The sequence below is a fragment of the Mauremys mutica genome, chromosome 7 (genome assembly GCF_020497125.1).
Source record: "Mauremys mutica isolate MM-2020 ecotype Southern chromosome 7, ASM2049712v1, whole genome shotgun sequence".
In the NCBI taxonomy this organism is placed as follows: Eukaryota; Metazoa; Chordata; order Testudines; family Geoemydidae; genus Mauremys; species Mauremys mutica.
In genome coordinates, this window is record NC_059078.1 from 127,276,870 (window position 1) to 127,290,538 (window position 13,669).

At 62.8% G+C, this 13,669-nt stretch overlaps 1 protein-coding gene across 5 annotated transcripts in view; it reads right to left on the reverse strand.

Moving 5' to 3' along the window:
- The window catches only part of KCNIP2 (potassium voltage-gated channel interacting protein 2), a 104,089-nt gene that overhangs the window by 40,135 nt on the left and 50,285 nt on the right, over positions 1–13,669 (reverse strand). Inside the window, exon 1 of one of the 5 annotated variants that reach the window (XM_045024141.1) lies at positions 12,297–12,605. The exons of 2 other annotated variants lie outside the window; for them this stretch is intronic. In XM_045024141.1, the coding sequence (XP_044880076.1) occupies positions 12,297–12,306 (10 nt within the window). In that variant the 5' untranslated portion in view covers positions 12,307–12,605. Of the gene's footprint in view, positions 1–10,106; positions 10,351–12,296; positions 12,606–13,669 lie in introns of those variants that run through there. 2 more of the 5 variants (XM_045024137.1, XM_045024139.1) reach the window with 2 other exon arrangements.

Genomic DNA, 13,669 nt, shown 5'->3' on the forward strand with positions numbered 1-13,669 from the left:
ACCCCTCTCCTGGCTCAGGTTACAGCTCCGGGAGCTTCCTGCCAGGGAAGTTCCCCATCCCCTGCGGGACATTCCCGGGGCAAAGCCGCCTGCTCCCTGCTCCGGCACACCGGGAACTCTGGGCTGGGGGTGGTTGGACTTGTCCCTGCATAACGCTGTGTAGACGCTGGAGCCCGAGGCTGGGCCCTGGGCTCACCAGTTCCACCCCTGGGGTTACAGAGGAGTGAAGCTGCTCACGCCCCAGGGTAACAAACCCAGGGGCTGCTCCCTCGAGCTCTGCTAACCGGGGCTTGCACTGCAGCGTAGACAGACCCTCGGGGCCCTGTCTTCACGAGGTGCATTCAGAAGGGGAGTTCGTTCCCCCAAGGCCGGATGCTAGGGAGGGCAGGGCAGGCTGCGGTTGCCACAGGAGTTACAGGGCAGGATAAACCCCGGCTCCTGCACAGTCGTCACCTCGAGCCGCAAATATGGGGGAAGCTAGAAACAGGCTCGGCTGGGCTGGGATTTCCCCCGGCGACCTGAGCTGAGCCAGCGCAGTGCTCGTGACGCTCCCGCCTGCTCTGGTGAGCTGTGGTCTCCATCCACCACCCCGACCGGGCCAGGTGCAGAACCACAGCACCCGAGACCCTGCGAGCCCCGGAGTCTGGGCTCAGCCCCGTTCCAGCCGCCCAGCCCCTCGCCAGCTGAGACTGCGCCGGGACAGCCTGGGGGCTTTGTGCGAGAGACACCATCCCCCGCCCCACGCTGCCGGCAGCCCCCCGAGTCCGACCCTGGGGGCAGATCCAGGCCCAGGGCAGTTAGAGCAGACGAGGCTGAGGAAACCTCGCTGTTTCCAGGCTTCCCTCACTCCCACAGCCCGGGCCTGTGTTCAGACCACGCCGGGGCCGAGCGGCAGACGCTGCTGTCCCACTTTCTGCCTCGGTTTTTAAAAGAAGGCTCGGAACGCCCCCTCCCCCGCCGGCTGGTGCTACCGCCGGAGCACAGCGCTGCCACCGAGCTACAATTAGCGCCTCGCCAGCCCACTGCCGCGCACAGGGTATAAATAGCCCCCCCCCACCCAGATGCAGCCGTCGGAGCCATCTCCGCACAGTCCCCCCCTCGTGGGGCCGGGGCCACCAGCCAATGGCACAGCCAGCCACGGGGGCGGCTCTCTGCCTGCCCAGGGCGGCGTGGGGGTATCACAGAGATCGCCAGGTGGGGAGAGCCGCCCCCGAGCGTGGTTCCTTCCAGCGCCACCCTGGCCAGTCGCAATGGGATGCAGCCTCCTTGCAGACCCGTCATCCCCCCGACCCGGGACCTCCTCGGCCCCTGTAACACCCCCCCTGGCGCAGGAGGGCAGCAGGGGATAGACGCTGGCTGGAGCTCTCGGGGGATCCTGCAGCATGGCCCAGGCAAGCCACCCTGCTGCCCCGGGGACTCCCGGGCACTAGGGGTCGCACTCCGGAGCAGGGGGCTGCGGGGTCACATTCCCGTGGGGGGCCCCACTGCCTGCCCCAGAGACAAGCCCCGGGGTGCTTCGCTCCCTGGCGGGGAGCCCGGCCTCCCCCAGAGCAGGGCGGGACCTGGGCCAGGCAGCCAGGGGTGGGCTGATGGAGAGAGGGGTTTTTTTGGTTCTCGGGCCATCACCCATTAGGAGAGTTAAATTTAGGTCACAGCTGCTCCCTTATTACGCAGCTGCTAATCAGCGACGGGACACGTTATTAATCAGCACATGAGCACAGCGGCGCCGGGCTATTTTCGGGTGCTGAAGTCACCGGTTTAACCTGCTAAATTGACTGAGTCGTTTCTCTTGCCCCAGCCTCGCCCCGTCTTTGGCCCAGACGACACGGGCTCTCGCTGGGCCCCCTGGGCAGGTGGGGGTTTGCCCCATGCCGGCCGCAGCACGATCCCCTACACAGACAGGCCACGCCGCGCCGGCATCGGCGGCACTATGGCGGATCCGTACCGGCCGCAGCACGATCCCCTACACAGACAGGCCACGCCGCGCCGGCATCGGCGGCTCTACGGCGGATCCGTACCGGCCGCAGCACGATCCCCTACACAGACAGGCCACGCCGCGCCGGCATCGGCGGCTCTACGGCGGATCCGTACCAGCCACAGCACGATCCCTACACAGACAGGCCAGGCTGCGCCGGCATCGGCGGCACCACGGCGAATCCGTACCAGCCGCAGCACGATCCCCTACACAGACAGGCCACGCCGCGCCGGCATCGGCGGCACTACGGCGGATCCGTATCGGCCGCAGCACGATCCCCTACACAGACAGGCCAGGCTGCGCCGGCATCGGCGGCTCTACGGCGGATCCATACCGGCCGCAGCACGATCCCTACACAGACAGGCCAGGCCGCGCCGGCATCGGCAGCTCTACAGCGGATCCGTACCGGCCACAGCACGATCCCTACACAGACAGGCCACACCGCGCCGGCATCGGCGGCTCTACGGCGGATCCGTACCAGCCACAGCAGGATCCCTACACAGACAGGCCAGGCCGCGCCGGCATCGGCGGCTCTACGGCGGATCCGTACCAGCCACAGCACGATCCCTACACAGACAGGCCAGGCCGCGCCGGCATCGGCGGCTCTACGGCGGATCCATACCAGGACACATTCCCCTCCCAGACAGTCCCGAGATGCAGCAAAGCCGCTCATGGCACAGGCCACCCCAGCGGGGAAGGGAACGGCACGCCGGGAGGGATCAGGGTGACCATGCCCGGGAGCCATGGCGGGGACTGCCATGCCCCTAGCCCTGAGCCCCCTCCCACACACCGAACCCCTCATCCCCGGCCCCACCCCAGAACCCGCACCCCCACCCAGAGCCCTCACCCCCTGCACCCCAACCCCCTGCCCTAGCCCTGAGCCCCCTCCCACACACCGAACCCCTCATCCCCGGCCCCACCCCAGAACCCGCACCCCCACCCAGAGCCCTCACCCCCTGCACCCCAACCCCCTGCCCTAGCCCTGAGCCCCCTCCCACACACCGAACCCCTCGGCCCCACCCCCGCCACACGTCACCTCTATATTGGTGCACATAACAAAACTCATTCTGCACATGGACGTTAAGAAGTGAGAGGGAACTTTGGCTGGTGCTGGGGGGGCCTCTGCACCAGCCACCTTACAAATAGTTGGGTTCACAACCCAGCCCAAAGCCCTTTCTCTAAGGGCACGGGAGGAGCACGGCAGCCGCGGACACAGGATTCATGCCCTGCCCGAGTCAGCCACATCAAAACCCAAGCAAAGCCACAGAGACGGATGTGCAGCCGAATGGCCAGGGGGCAGCTGGGGGGGAGTGAGGGGGGAAGGGTCGCACTGACAGGCCTGGAAAATTAGAACCGTAGCTCCCAGCCATCGGTGAGGGCTGTGTGGAAACACCCCCAGAGACACAGTTCATGGAGCAGCTGCCCCAGTGCTGCCAGCCCCTGAGATTAGAAGACCAGGAGTCTCGCCACATTGGGTGCTTTCCTTAAACCCCAGTTCTGCTTTCACTTTATAAATAACTCGTGTTTCCTTAAACGATCGTCAGATTTATTCTATAGGTAAGTGTAGCATTCGCCAGCAGCCCTGTCTCTGGTGCGAGAGCTAAGGTGCAACTGACCTGGGGTAAGTGACGGGTCCTTTGGGACGGGGAGTAGCCTGAATGTTGCTGTGATCCTTGGTGCAAGGGCCCAGCTATCACAGAGGCAGCTCACGGGGGAGGCAAGACAGCCCGGAGAGCCAGAGGGGACTGTCTGGGACTCCCTGGTCAGGCTGTTCACTCGCACTCGATAATTGGTGGGTGAGATCTAAGTACAGAACTCACAGCCACTGTGGGGTTTGTGGCTGGTTCGTGTCGGGTATCTGCACCCAGGTCACTGCAGGCAGCGTTACAGGGAGAGTCTCCCCTTCAGTTCACAAAGCAGAATGTTTCTAGGCTCAGACTCCAGAAATGGACCTTCACCCCATCAGTCCTCAGGGAGACGCTACATTCCCTGTTTAGGGAGGGAGCAGAGAAGACAGGTGTGTGCTCCTGAATTTTCAGTTAACTCTCTCTCTCCCTCTCCCTGGGGTTGGGCAACTGTTTGAAGGTGACCCTTCTAATCGTCCGACTCACTGGGCCTGGGGCTCAAATGGGGGCATGACAGACTGTACTCTTATATTCACCCTTTTTACAAGTCCATGATAAGTTTTGTACAAAGTATATCTTGTGAGGTGTCAGTGGAAAACTCATAATCTGCTGAACATTAGTGTCCTGGTAAACTATGTGTGGCAACATTGTATGAAAAGTTTTAAGATTCTATTGTATGACATTGCTGAGACATGCTTCAAGTTTAGAAAAACAGGCACAACCCAGTTCCTCAGAGAACAAAGATAAGTTGATGCCTTGGCCAGGTGTCAACTTAATCACATGAACTATCACTTGAGTAAGTGGCTGTTCTTTGGCAGGAAGAAGGGTGTGAGCGAGAGATTTATATATTGGCACAGGAGCAGCGGGGTTCCTGTGTAAACAGACTGGCTGTCGCCTGAACCCAACTGAAGATGATTCTCAAAGAGGAGAAAAAGAGACAAAAATGAGGACCAGAGGCCCCAGATCACCTCTCTCCCCATAGCTCTACTCATGGCATCAACAACATTTGAAAAGGAAGCATCACTGAACTTGGGGAGGGATCCCGGCTGAAGGGATCCAGCCACACTGCTGTAAGCATGTGGTGAGAGAAACCTTTTACTTTAAATTCCCTTAGGTTGTTAAGTTAGGTATTAGTCTGCATTTTACCCTTTATTTCTTTGTAATTGGTTCTGGCTTTTATGCCTCATTCCTTGTGTGACGAGCTGGGAATGTTCTTAATGTTTGCTCTGAATACTGTGTTGGTGCCTCAGTGTCCCCTCTGCAGTTCTTAAGTATCCAGGTGGAGGGGATCAGGGGGTGTGGTTGCTGCAGAGCAAAGGGCCAGTGCACATAAATGCCTGACACTCTGTCTCCTGGCAACTGATGGCCTGGGCCCCTCCTCTGCAAAGGTGCCAACTGAAGGTGTTGGAGACAAAGGGATCAGGTGACCTCCCGCCCGGGAAAGAGACAAAGCCCAGAGGAGGAGGGGCTGGAGGGGGTTTCAGTTTGGAGCTGGCTGGAAAATAGAGAGGGGCCCCGACGGGGCTGTGGCCTCCCTGGGGGCCCCAGATGGACCTAACTAAGGGGGGTCCTGTTGTCGGTACCGGCAAGATCTGTCTTGGACTGTGTCCCTGTCGTCTAAATAAACCTTCTGTGTTACTGGCTGGCTGAGAGCCCTGGTGAATCGCAGGAAGCCGGGAGTGCAGGGCCTTGTCTCCCCCACACTCCGTGACACCCTGTAATCACTTAAACTCTATCTTTGTGTAGTTCATAAACTTGTTTTATTGTTTTCTCTAAGCCAGTGTGTTTGGGAACCTCCCTTTGCGATAACAGGGTCTGTGCATCTCATTGTCTCTGAATGAAATGACGGCCTTGCCATGAGCTTGTATTGCCCCGAAGGACAGAGCTGGGCAGTACAAGATGCACATTTCTGGGGCTGGGAGTTTGCTGGTGTGGCTCTGCGGTATGATTCAGGAGTGCCTGGCTAGAAGCACGCTGGAGGCTGTGTGTGAACAGACGGGGAGCGGCTCTCCTCACAGTGACGCAATGTAAAGGGCACCCCGGATTGGAGAGTGGAGGAGACGCAGCTCTCCATCCGTCCAGATTGTCACAGGGGGGTCGGCTCTGGTTTTCCTCCAGCTGTGAGGAGCTCCCCACGCTGCTCGGGGGACACAGGGGCTGGGTGGGATGTCAGGAGATTCCTCTCTCGTGTCTTCATGGATCCAACCCTGGCCAGCTGGGGCTGGTGTGATCATCTTCCCTGGCTGCTGAGGAGGAGGGCTGGGATCAGACGGCTCACTCACCTCTAGCTCACTGGGTCCAAGCCAGCCTTAGCTGGGAGCAACAGGAGCTGCTCCATGCCTGGGGGGGGTCTCAGCCGGTTTCTCCGCAGAGCCCCGAGGGCTGGTGCAGACAGCTAGGAGCTGCCAAAGGGCGGGGAAGGTCCCTGGGAACTCAAAGTTGGCATTGAAAGAGCTGAGGCTGCCTTGCGACCCCTGAAGGGGGAGGGGGGAGCAGCCTGCAGCCCCCCCGCAGAGCAGGGCTGCTCAGCACAGCGCAGGGGGGAGCAGCGAGACGGGAGGGGGGAGGCTCAGCCCCAGGCACAGGACAGCCAGGCTGGAGAACACTCGGCGGGGAAGGGCCCTGCACCGGCCCCTTGCAAGGAGCGGGTGCAACGCCCTAGAGCAGGCGACCCAGCCTCCCCGGACGGCAGCCCCACAGCTCAGAGCCCACGGGCTGCCTTGTTCCCCGCTGCGTCTGGGGCCCCCGCAGAGACGGGAGCCCATGTTAGGTCAGCAAAACAGACCAAGGTAGCAGAGACTCCTTGCTCTGCCCAATGCCGGCAGATCCATCAGGCTGGCGTGGCTTCTTACGGCCCCCCGCCCACCCCTCCAACCCTGCAGGGCCTTAGACGAGCCATCTCCTCCCCTAAAACCCATCTGCTCCCACCCCGCTCACCAAACACCGCCACCCACCCCACTTATTGTGGGACGGGCACGATGCATCTTCCAGGACCTTCCCAAGCTATCGGAGCCAATGTCACTGTCTCACTGGGCCGTAAGGGGACAGGGACACGCGGCCCGTGACGGTCACTCCGCCGACTGTTCCAGGGGAACGCTCCCATCCTAGCACATCTTCCCCTTCTCTCTGGGGGTGTGACAAAGTGGGGGGGTTTCCCATGTGTTCCCATGGTTTGCATGCAGAGGGGGTGGGACTCAGTGTCCCGGGGGGTTACTGGTTTAACAGGTGAGGGGAGAGGGAGTTTGTTGGGACACAGGACCGGAGAGGGAACTTGGGTCCCCGGCCGATGGCCTGGAGGATGGAGACCCCAGCGACTGGTGACCCAGCTCAGGAGTCACAGCCGGTTCTGGCCAGTGGGAGGACAATGGGCTGCGGGGAGAGGACCCCAGTGACCTGACCAGCTGGTTCCGGCCAGAGGGGGGCTGAGAGGAGAGGAGACCCAGGCCACCCTGTTTACCTGGAGAGAAGCCAATGGACAGAGGGGGCTTGAGGCCGGGGATATCGGAGGCCCAGCTGGGAAGCAGGGGGACTGGGATGTGCTGGGCTGAGGGAGGCCAGGCCTGAGGCCCTGAGAGTTTCCTGTGCTGGGTCCAGACGCTCAATAACCCCTCCTGTGTTACGCTGGCTGAGAGTCACTCCAGGCTAGAGAACAGGGGGCACAACCCCTTCGGGGGTGAGGAGGCCTGGGGGGTCCAGAGCGCGTGGACTCCCTGAGGGGGCCCACGGCAGAGACAGACGTGCTAAGGCTCAGAGAGGTGCAGCTCCAGGAGGTGGAGGGGCCTGACCCCGGGAGAGAGTGGACCCCCGAGAAGGGCTGTCGCACTGAAAGGCCCCCCCCCACGGACCGCACGGGGCCACGAGTGGGCGCGTTCTGTGAGTCCGTGACAACGGGTAGCACCGTGGCTTCACGAGCATGTGCAAACACACGGACACACACGGGGGGAGCATGTGTGTAATTAAGAGCCAAGCAGCAGGGAACCAGCCATGATGGTTCTCCGGTCGCTCCTTGGAGGCGTGGGCCGGGCCAGCCTGTGGCAATGCTCTGGGGTGGGGCCGGGAACGAGCCCCACACCACCCTCCAGAACGAGCGGATGGGGCTGTAATTGCCTGATGCGGAGCGAGGAGCTCAGCGGGCTGGGCTCCAAATGGCGGCACTTCCCCTTGGCTCAGGGGATTGCATTCGCCGGCTCGTCAGCCACCTACGCGCTCCTCGCCGACAGCCCGCGTGTGTGAGCCGACAACACCGGGGGAGCGACAGCTGAGCAACTGGCCAGCGGCCGAGGTGTTTGACAACGCCACAATCCGGGGGGCTGCGTGCCGCTGCAGCCAGGCCCAAGGGGTGGAGCAGGCGACTACGTGACCCTCCCGGCCGCCGAGGCGCAGAACATGGGCTGCCACAGGTTTCTCTGACAGGCCTGCACGGACGTCACCGCAGCAGCCAAGCCCCGGCACCAGGCCACGTGGCGGGGGAAGGAGGGCAGCTGATGAGCACAGGAGAGCTGGCCTCCCATGGGCCCCCGGCTCTTCTCACTCACACCAGCACAAACCCACTGGCCCTGGGCCAAAAGCCAAGGGAAGGAGCGGCAGGGCCAGCGGGCGCCACACGGGAACCGCTTACAGGAGGGTGCCACTTCTGGGGGCAGCGGTTTGCTGTCACTCACACCCCTGCCGGCATCCCTGCCTGGTCTCGCTGGCCCAGAAGGCACCTCCAGCCCCCAGTTGGGAGCAGCTCCCGAAAGCTCCCTCCCCCGGCTATTCCAGCAGCACTGCACCCCGTAGTGCCTGGGACACTGGAGCCAGCTCCAAGAGAGGAGAGAGGCCGCCCCCGCAGCCACCCCGCCGTCGTCCGCCTCATCCCACGCTGCACGCTCTCTTCTCCCAGCCCCGAGCCCGCTCCGCTCCCGAGACGCGACGGCTGCTGAATGTGAAATCAGAGTCTGTCAGCCTAGCACCAGGCACCACGCCAAAGCGGTGGGTTCCTCGTAGCCTCTGCCACAGCCAGTCCTGTGGAGTGAGACTGACAACGCGGCGAAGCCAGACGGCATGACGGGCCGGGGCACACTGCGAGTCTCACGCCCTCACCCAGCGCCAACGCGGCCGCACGAGCCCAAGGGCCTTGCTATAGAGTGATCCACCTCGGTACCCCCAAAGGAGCACAGTGCATCCTGCCTTCGCAACACCCACCCCGTCAGCCCCAGGGAGCGAGACACCAGAGCCAGGCTCCCACAGGGCAGCACGAGTCTCACCCCAGTGCCGGGAGGAGGGATCAGGGCTTCCCAGTCGGGGATCTCCAGGGGAAGGGGACACGGCCACAGCCCCCTCCTGCTGCGCATCCCCAGCTCCGTGAGCAGCTCGAGATGGTTCGCTGGAGAAGTGGCTACAAGTGCAGAGGCAAAGCAGGAGCTACTTCTGCACGCCGGGTCAGAGAGCCCAGCGCAGCCTCGGGCCAGGTGGGATCTGGAGGGGCAGGGGCTGCACGGGACCAGGGGGAGCTCAGCAAGCCCTGTGCACAGGGGAGTCCAGGTTTAGGGCTGGCTCTGGTTTCGGGTCAGTTCTTGGGTTAGCCCAGGCAGCATGCCTGGCACTGGACGGCTCTCAAGCAAGGCAGACACGCCCTGAGGCTCCAGGCACTCAGCGCTGCCAGCAGTGCATGCGTCACTGGGGTGGGGTGTTGCTCCATGCGGCTGATGCCTCCCCGTCCGTGACGGGGGAAGGGGGCTGGGTTTGCGGGCAGCGAATGGCTGCGGGGGGGTGAAGACCCCTGTCCAGAGGGGGGCATGGGAGCCAAGGCTTTCACCCCTTTTCCCTGTGGGGCAGAGGGAGTCCTGGGGTCTCCCAAGGGGTCTGTGACTGATGCTAAATGATATCACTGAGGTGCCCAGGGTGACCCCAGCCACAGGGCAAGGGGCTGAGGCAGGCGCCCAGCCAGGGAGGGTCGGGGGGTCTCTCCTGGTGCAGCTGTGGAAGCAGCAGCTGGTGTCCCGGACCCAGGGAAAGGAGAGGTTTGGATTGTAACTCAGCCTCAAAGACACCTGCTGCCAGCGCCCAGGGCGTGGGCTCCCGAGGACTGACCCCAGCCTGCAACCCCTACGGCTGGGGCCAGACCTACACATGAAGCTGGGCTGGGGGCGGAGGGGAGACTGGATCCCTGCCCCCAACCCATGCCCCAAGCCCCCCAGATCCTCTCTCCTGGGGCGCAGGGCACGGGTAGGCTGCAATTCAATGCCCAGTGCTCTGCCCCCCGCCGCCCCGGTGTGTGCATGAGAATGACACCCCCCGCCGGTCCCACAGCCGGTCTGACCCTTTCCCGTCTCCTGCGCACCCAGGCACGGACCTTGGTAGCGCCCCACACCGCGGCGCCTGCCCCCGCAACAGCCCCCATCACCCGCGGGGGGGGGGGCTCTGACAACCCCCCCTCCGCCCAGGAAAGGCCCCCAGCCCCGTGCGGGCTCCGTGCCGCCCCCCCAGGGCACCAGCCGGGCCGCGCCCCCGGGGCTCCCCCCTACCTTGCGAGAGGGTCCCAGTGACGAAGTGGTAGAAGAAGCGAACGACCCTGCGCAGCTGCCTGTGGCACCGCCGCTGGCAGCGACTCATGGTGCCCGCGGGCGGGACTCTCCCCCCCGCCCGGTAGAAGGCTCCCAGGGCCCCGATCCCGCAGGCACGCGGGCGGGCAGGGCCCGGCTCGGGGGACGCCGCCCGCTGCCCCGGAGCCGCCTGTGGCCGGGCTCTGCCCAGCCGCGATGGGGCAGCCCCGGCGGGCGGGCGGGCGGGCGGCGCCCCGCCCGGGGACGCGCAGGATGCCGCGGTCGGCATGGCAACGGCGGGACTCCCCGGGCCCCGCTGACCAATGGGCGCCGCCGCCGCCGCCCGCTGCCTCCCGGGCTGGCAGGATGCGCCTTCCGCAGCGGGGGGGGGGCAGCCCCCCCCGGGCCCCGAACCCCAGCCCCCCCGGGGCACAGCCAGGCGTGAGCACAGCCCCCCCCCGGGCCCCGAACCCCAGCCCCCCCCGGGGCACAGCCAGGCGTGAGCACAGCCCCCCCGGGCCCCGAACCCCAGCCCCCCCCGGGGCACAGCCAGGCGTGAGCACAGCCCCCCCGGGGCCCCGAACCCCAGCCCCCCCCGGGGCACAGCCAGGCGTGAGCACAGCCCCCCCCGGGCCCCGAACCCCAGCCCCCCCCGGGGCACAGCCAGGCGTGAGCACAGCCCCCCCCCCGGGACCGACCGGGCGTGGGCACAGCCCCCCGCGTGGGCACAGCCGGGCGTGGGCACAGTGGGTGCGGCACATGCCCCCCAGGCAACAAATGAGGGTGGGCAGGGCACATCCCCCCGGGCACCAGTCAGGCATGAGCACATCAGGGCACATTCCCCTCACCCACCACGCACCAGCTGGATGTGGGCACATCCCCCCAGGCAGGGCAAATCTCCCCCAAGCACAAGCCAGCTGTGGACACATCCCCCCGGCACATCCCCCCAGGCACCAGCCAGGGGTGGGCACAGTGGGTGAGGCACATCCCCCAGGGCAACAGATAGGGGTGGGCACAGCAGGGCAGGGCACATCCCTCCCTAAGCACCAGCTGGGTGTGGGCACAGTGGGGCAGGGCACATCCCCCCGGGCACCAGCCCAGCCTGGGCACCAGCACTTGCCCTGCAAGCTGAGGCTGCATGGGGGCAGGGGGGAGCAGCACAAGGCCCCCCCCAGTGCCCCATGCAGGCCCCACCCTGGGCTCAGCTGCTCCCTTGGCCTTGGGCAGCGTGTGGACAGCGGGTTAGTCCCCTGAGCCAGAGGGGTGTGTTAGAGAAACGGGGAGGCCGCACCATTGATTTATCTGCTGGCATTAGAATAGTCCCCAGATCATTCCCCAGCCCATTCCTTACGCATCCTAATACCTGGTTAGATTAATCTTATTTTTTTTAAAGCAATAGCTGCACCCTGAGCTGAGGTCTCCTTGAGCTGTCAGCAATGAGCCAGGAGCCCTTTCTGGGGTTGATACAGTTCATCTAGGGCCCTAGGTAATGTACGAGTAGGCACGGAAGGTTTAGATTGTTATCGGTAAATGTCAGTAAACGTGGATTTCACCATATGCGCAAACCAATGGAAAAATATTTCCAGTGGTGCTGGTCAGATGAAGAACAGCGCTGCCCGAGAACCTCTTAGGGGTCGATTTAAGGATATTTACTTTATTTATTTTGACATGGGATATCGACAATTTGGGTTTTGCCGATGATAAAGTTTTAACATTTTGCATCTCAGCAGCTGCCGGCATTACATGCTTGACATACACCCTCTGGGTTTCCCACAATGGTGAAAATTTTAAATCAATCAATCAAAAAAAAAAAAAAAAAAAAGCTTAACAACAAACAGCGGTATCGCAGGTCCAAAAATCACAACAACAACTCTGCCCGGCCTCTGTCTGAGTACTTTAAAGAGTCCCCCTCCCCCACCATGCATTGCTTTGCATTTATCCACAGTGCGGGTCACTTGCCACCATGTTGTCCTTCCCTTGGCTGGATTTGGGTCTCTCGGGTCCTGCCCAAGCTACATAACCTTGTGTCATCTGCAAGTCCCCCCGTTCCAGATCATTAATAAATATTATAACACAGGCCGTAGCAACAGAGGCACCGGCCACGGTGAATGTTGACCAACCCGACTGTCTCAGCCAGCTTTTTGCTCCATGATGGTACCTTGCCTGCCTTACCTTCCGTCATGGCCACGTGTGCGGACCCGGTGGCAGGCCGGCTGAAAGCCTAAGTGACGTCAGTGGGTTCTGCCTTATTGTCACATTCTGGCAGTGTAACCGCTGGTTCTGTGGGTCGCACCCGTGCACTGGGAGGAACCAGGAACTGAGTTGGGGGGAGGCAAGGAAGAGGGTTGATTATTGGGACCCCTCACCCGACGCCAGCCACCGGGACATGGAAGGGAAGGTCAGAGGCTCAGACAGCTCCATCATGGGTGTGGTACGTAGAATCCACTTCACCCACAGCACAGCCCCTCGCCTGGCAGGTCTCCAAGCAGCTCCTATCCAATAGCGCCAGCTCACCACCCTCCATCTCCCTTGGCACCACACCTGCCACACAGGAGCTGGGGTTTGGATAATTTTCCCCAGCTGGGTCAGGCTGCACCCCCTCCAGTCTCCCATTAGCCTGTTATAACCACACGACCACACTGCAGCTCTCTGCCCCTTCTAGTGGCCGGATCACATGCGAGTCCGCTACTGCCTCCCAGCCAAGGGGCTTGACTCGTGCTTAGTCCAGCCAGAGGTCCCAGGTCCCATCCCCACACGTGACCCCATCAGGGCCACTGGACCAACACCCCAACCCAGCATGCACTGGCCAGGGAGACGCTGCCTGGGGTCCTCAGCCCAAGTCTGCCCTGCCTCCCACCCCATGTCTGAACCGAAGAGCGTGCACCATCCTTCGGCTTTGTCCCCCCCCCCCACCAGAATGAACAGCAGCTGAGTGCTCACGAGCACCCTACAATAACAAACCCGCGCCCACAGGCAAGTGCTCCCGAGAGAGCTTCCAAGCCAGTGCACAGAGCAGCGCGTTGAACACCCCAGCAACCCTACAACAACAACATCAGCTGGTCCTGAGCAACCCTGCCCCAACAAAGCAGCCTGCACAGCACCAGCAGGGCTCAGTCAGAGCCTGAACAGGCCAGCGGCTCTGGCAGGATTTCAGTTTTCATGTATCTCACCCTCCTACTCGCCCAGGAAACCATCCGAATGCAACCCCGAGTCAGCACAAGGGAGGAACAGGTGCTGTGCTCCTTGTCCAGGCACAGCAGCAATGAGCTCATTTGAAACCACAGAAAACAGCTGGACCAGTTTGTGACAAAGTGGGGGGGGGGTTTCTTGGGTTTTCTGTGTTTCCCCATGGTTTGCATGCAGAGGGGATGGGACTCAGTGTCCCTGGGGGTTACTGGTTTAACAGGTGAGGGGAGAGGGAGTTTGGTGGTACACAGGACCGGAGAAGGAACTTGGGACCCCAGCCGATGGCCTGGAGGATGGAGACCCCAGCGACTGGTGACCTGGAGACCCAGCTCAGGAGTCACAGCCAGTTCTGGCCAGTG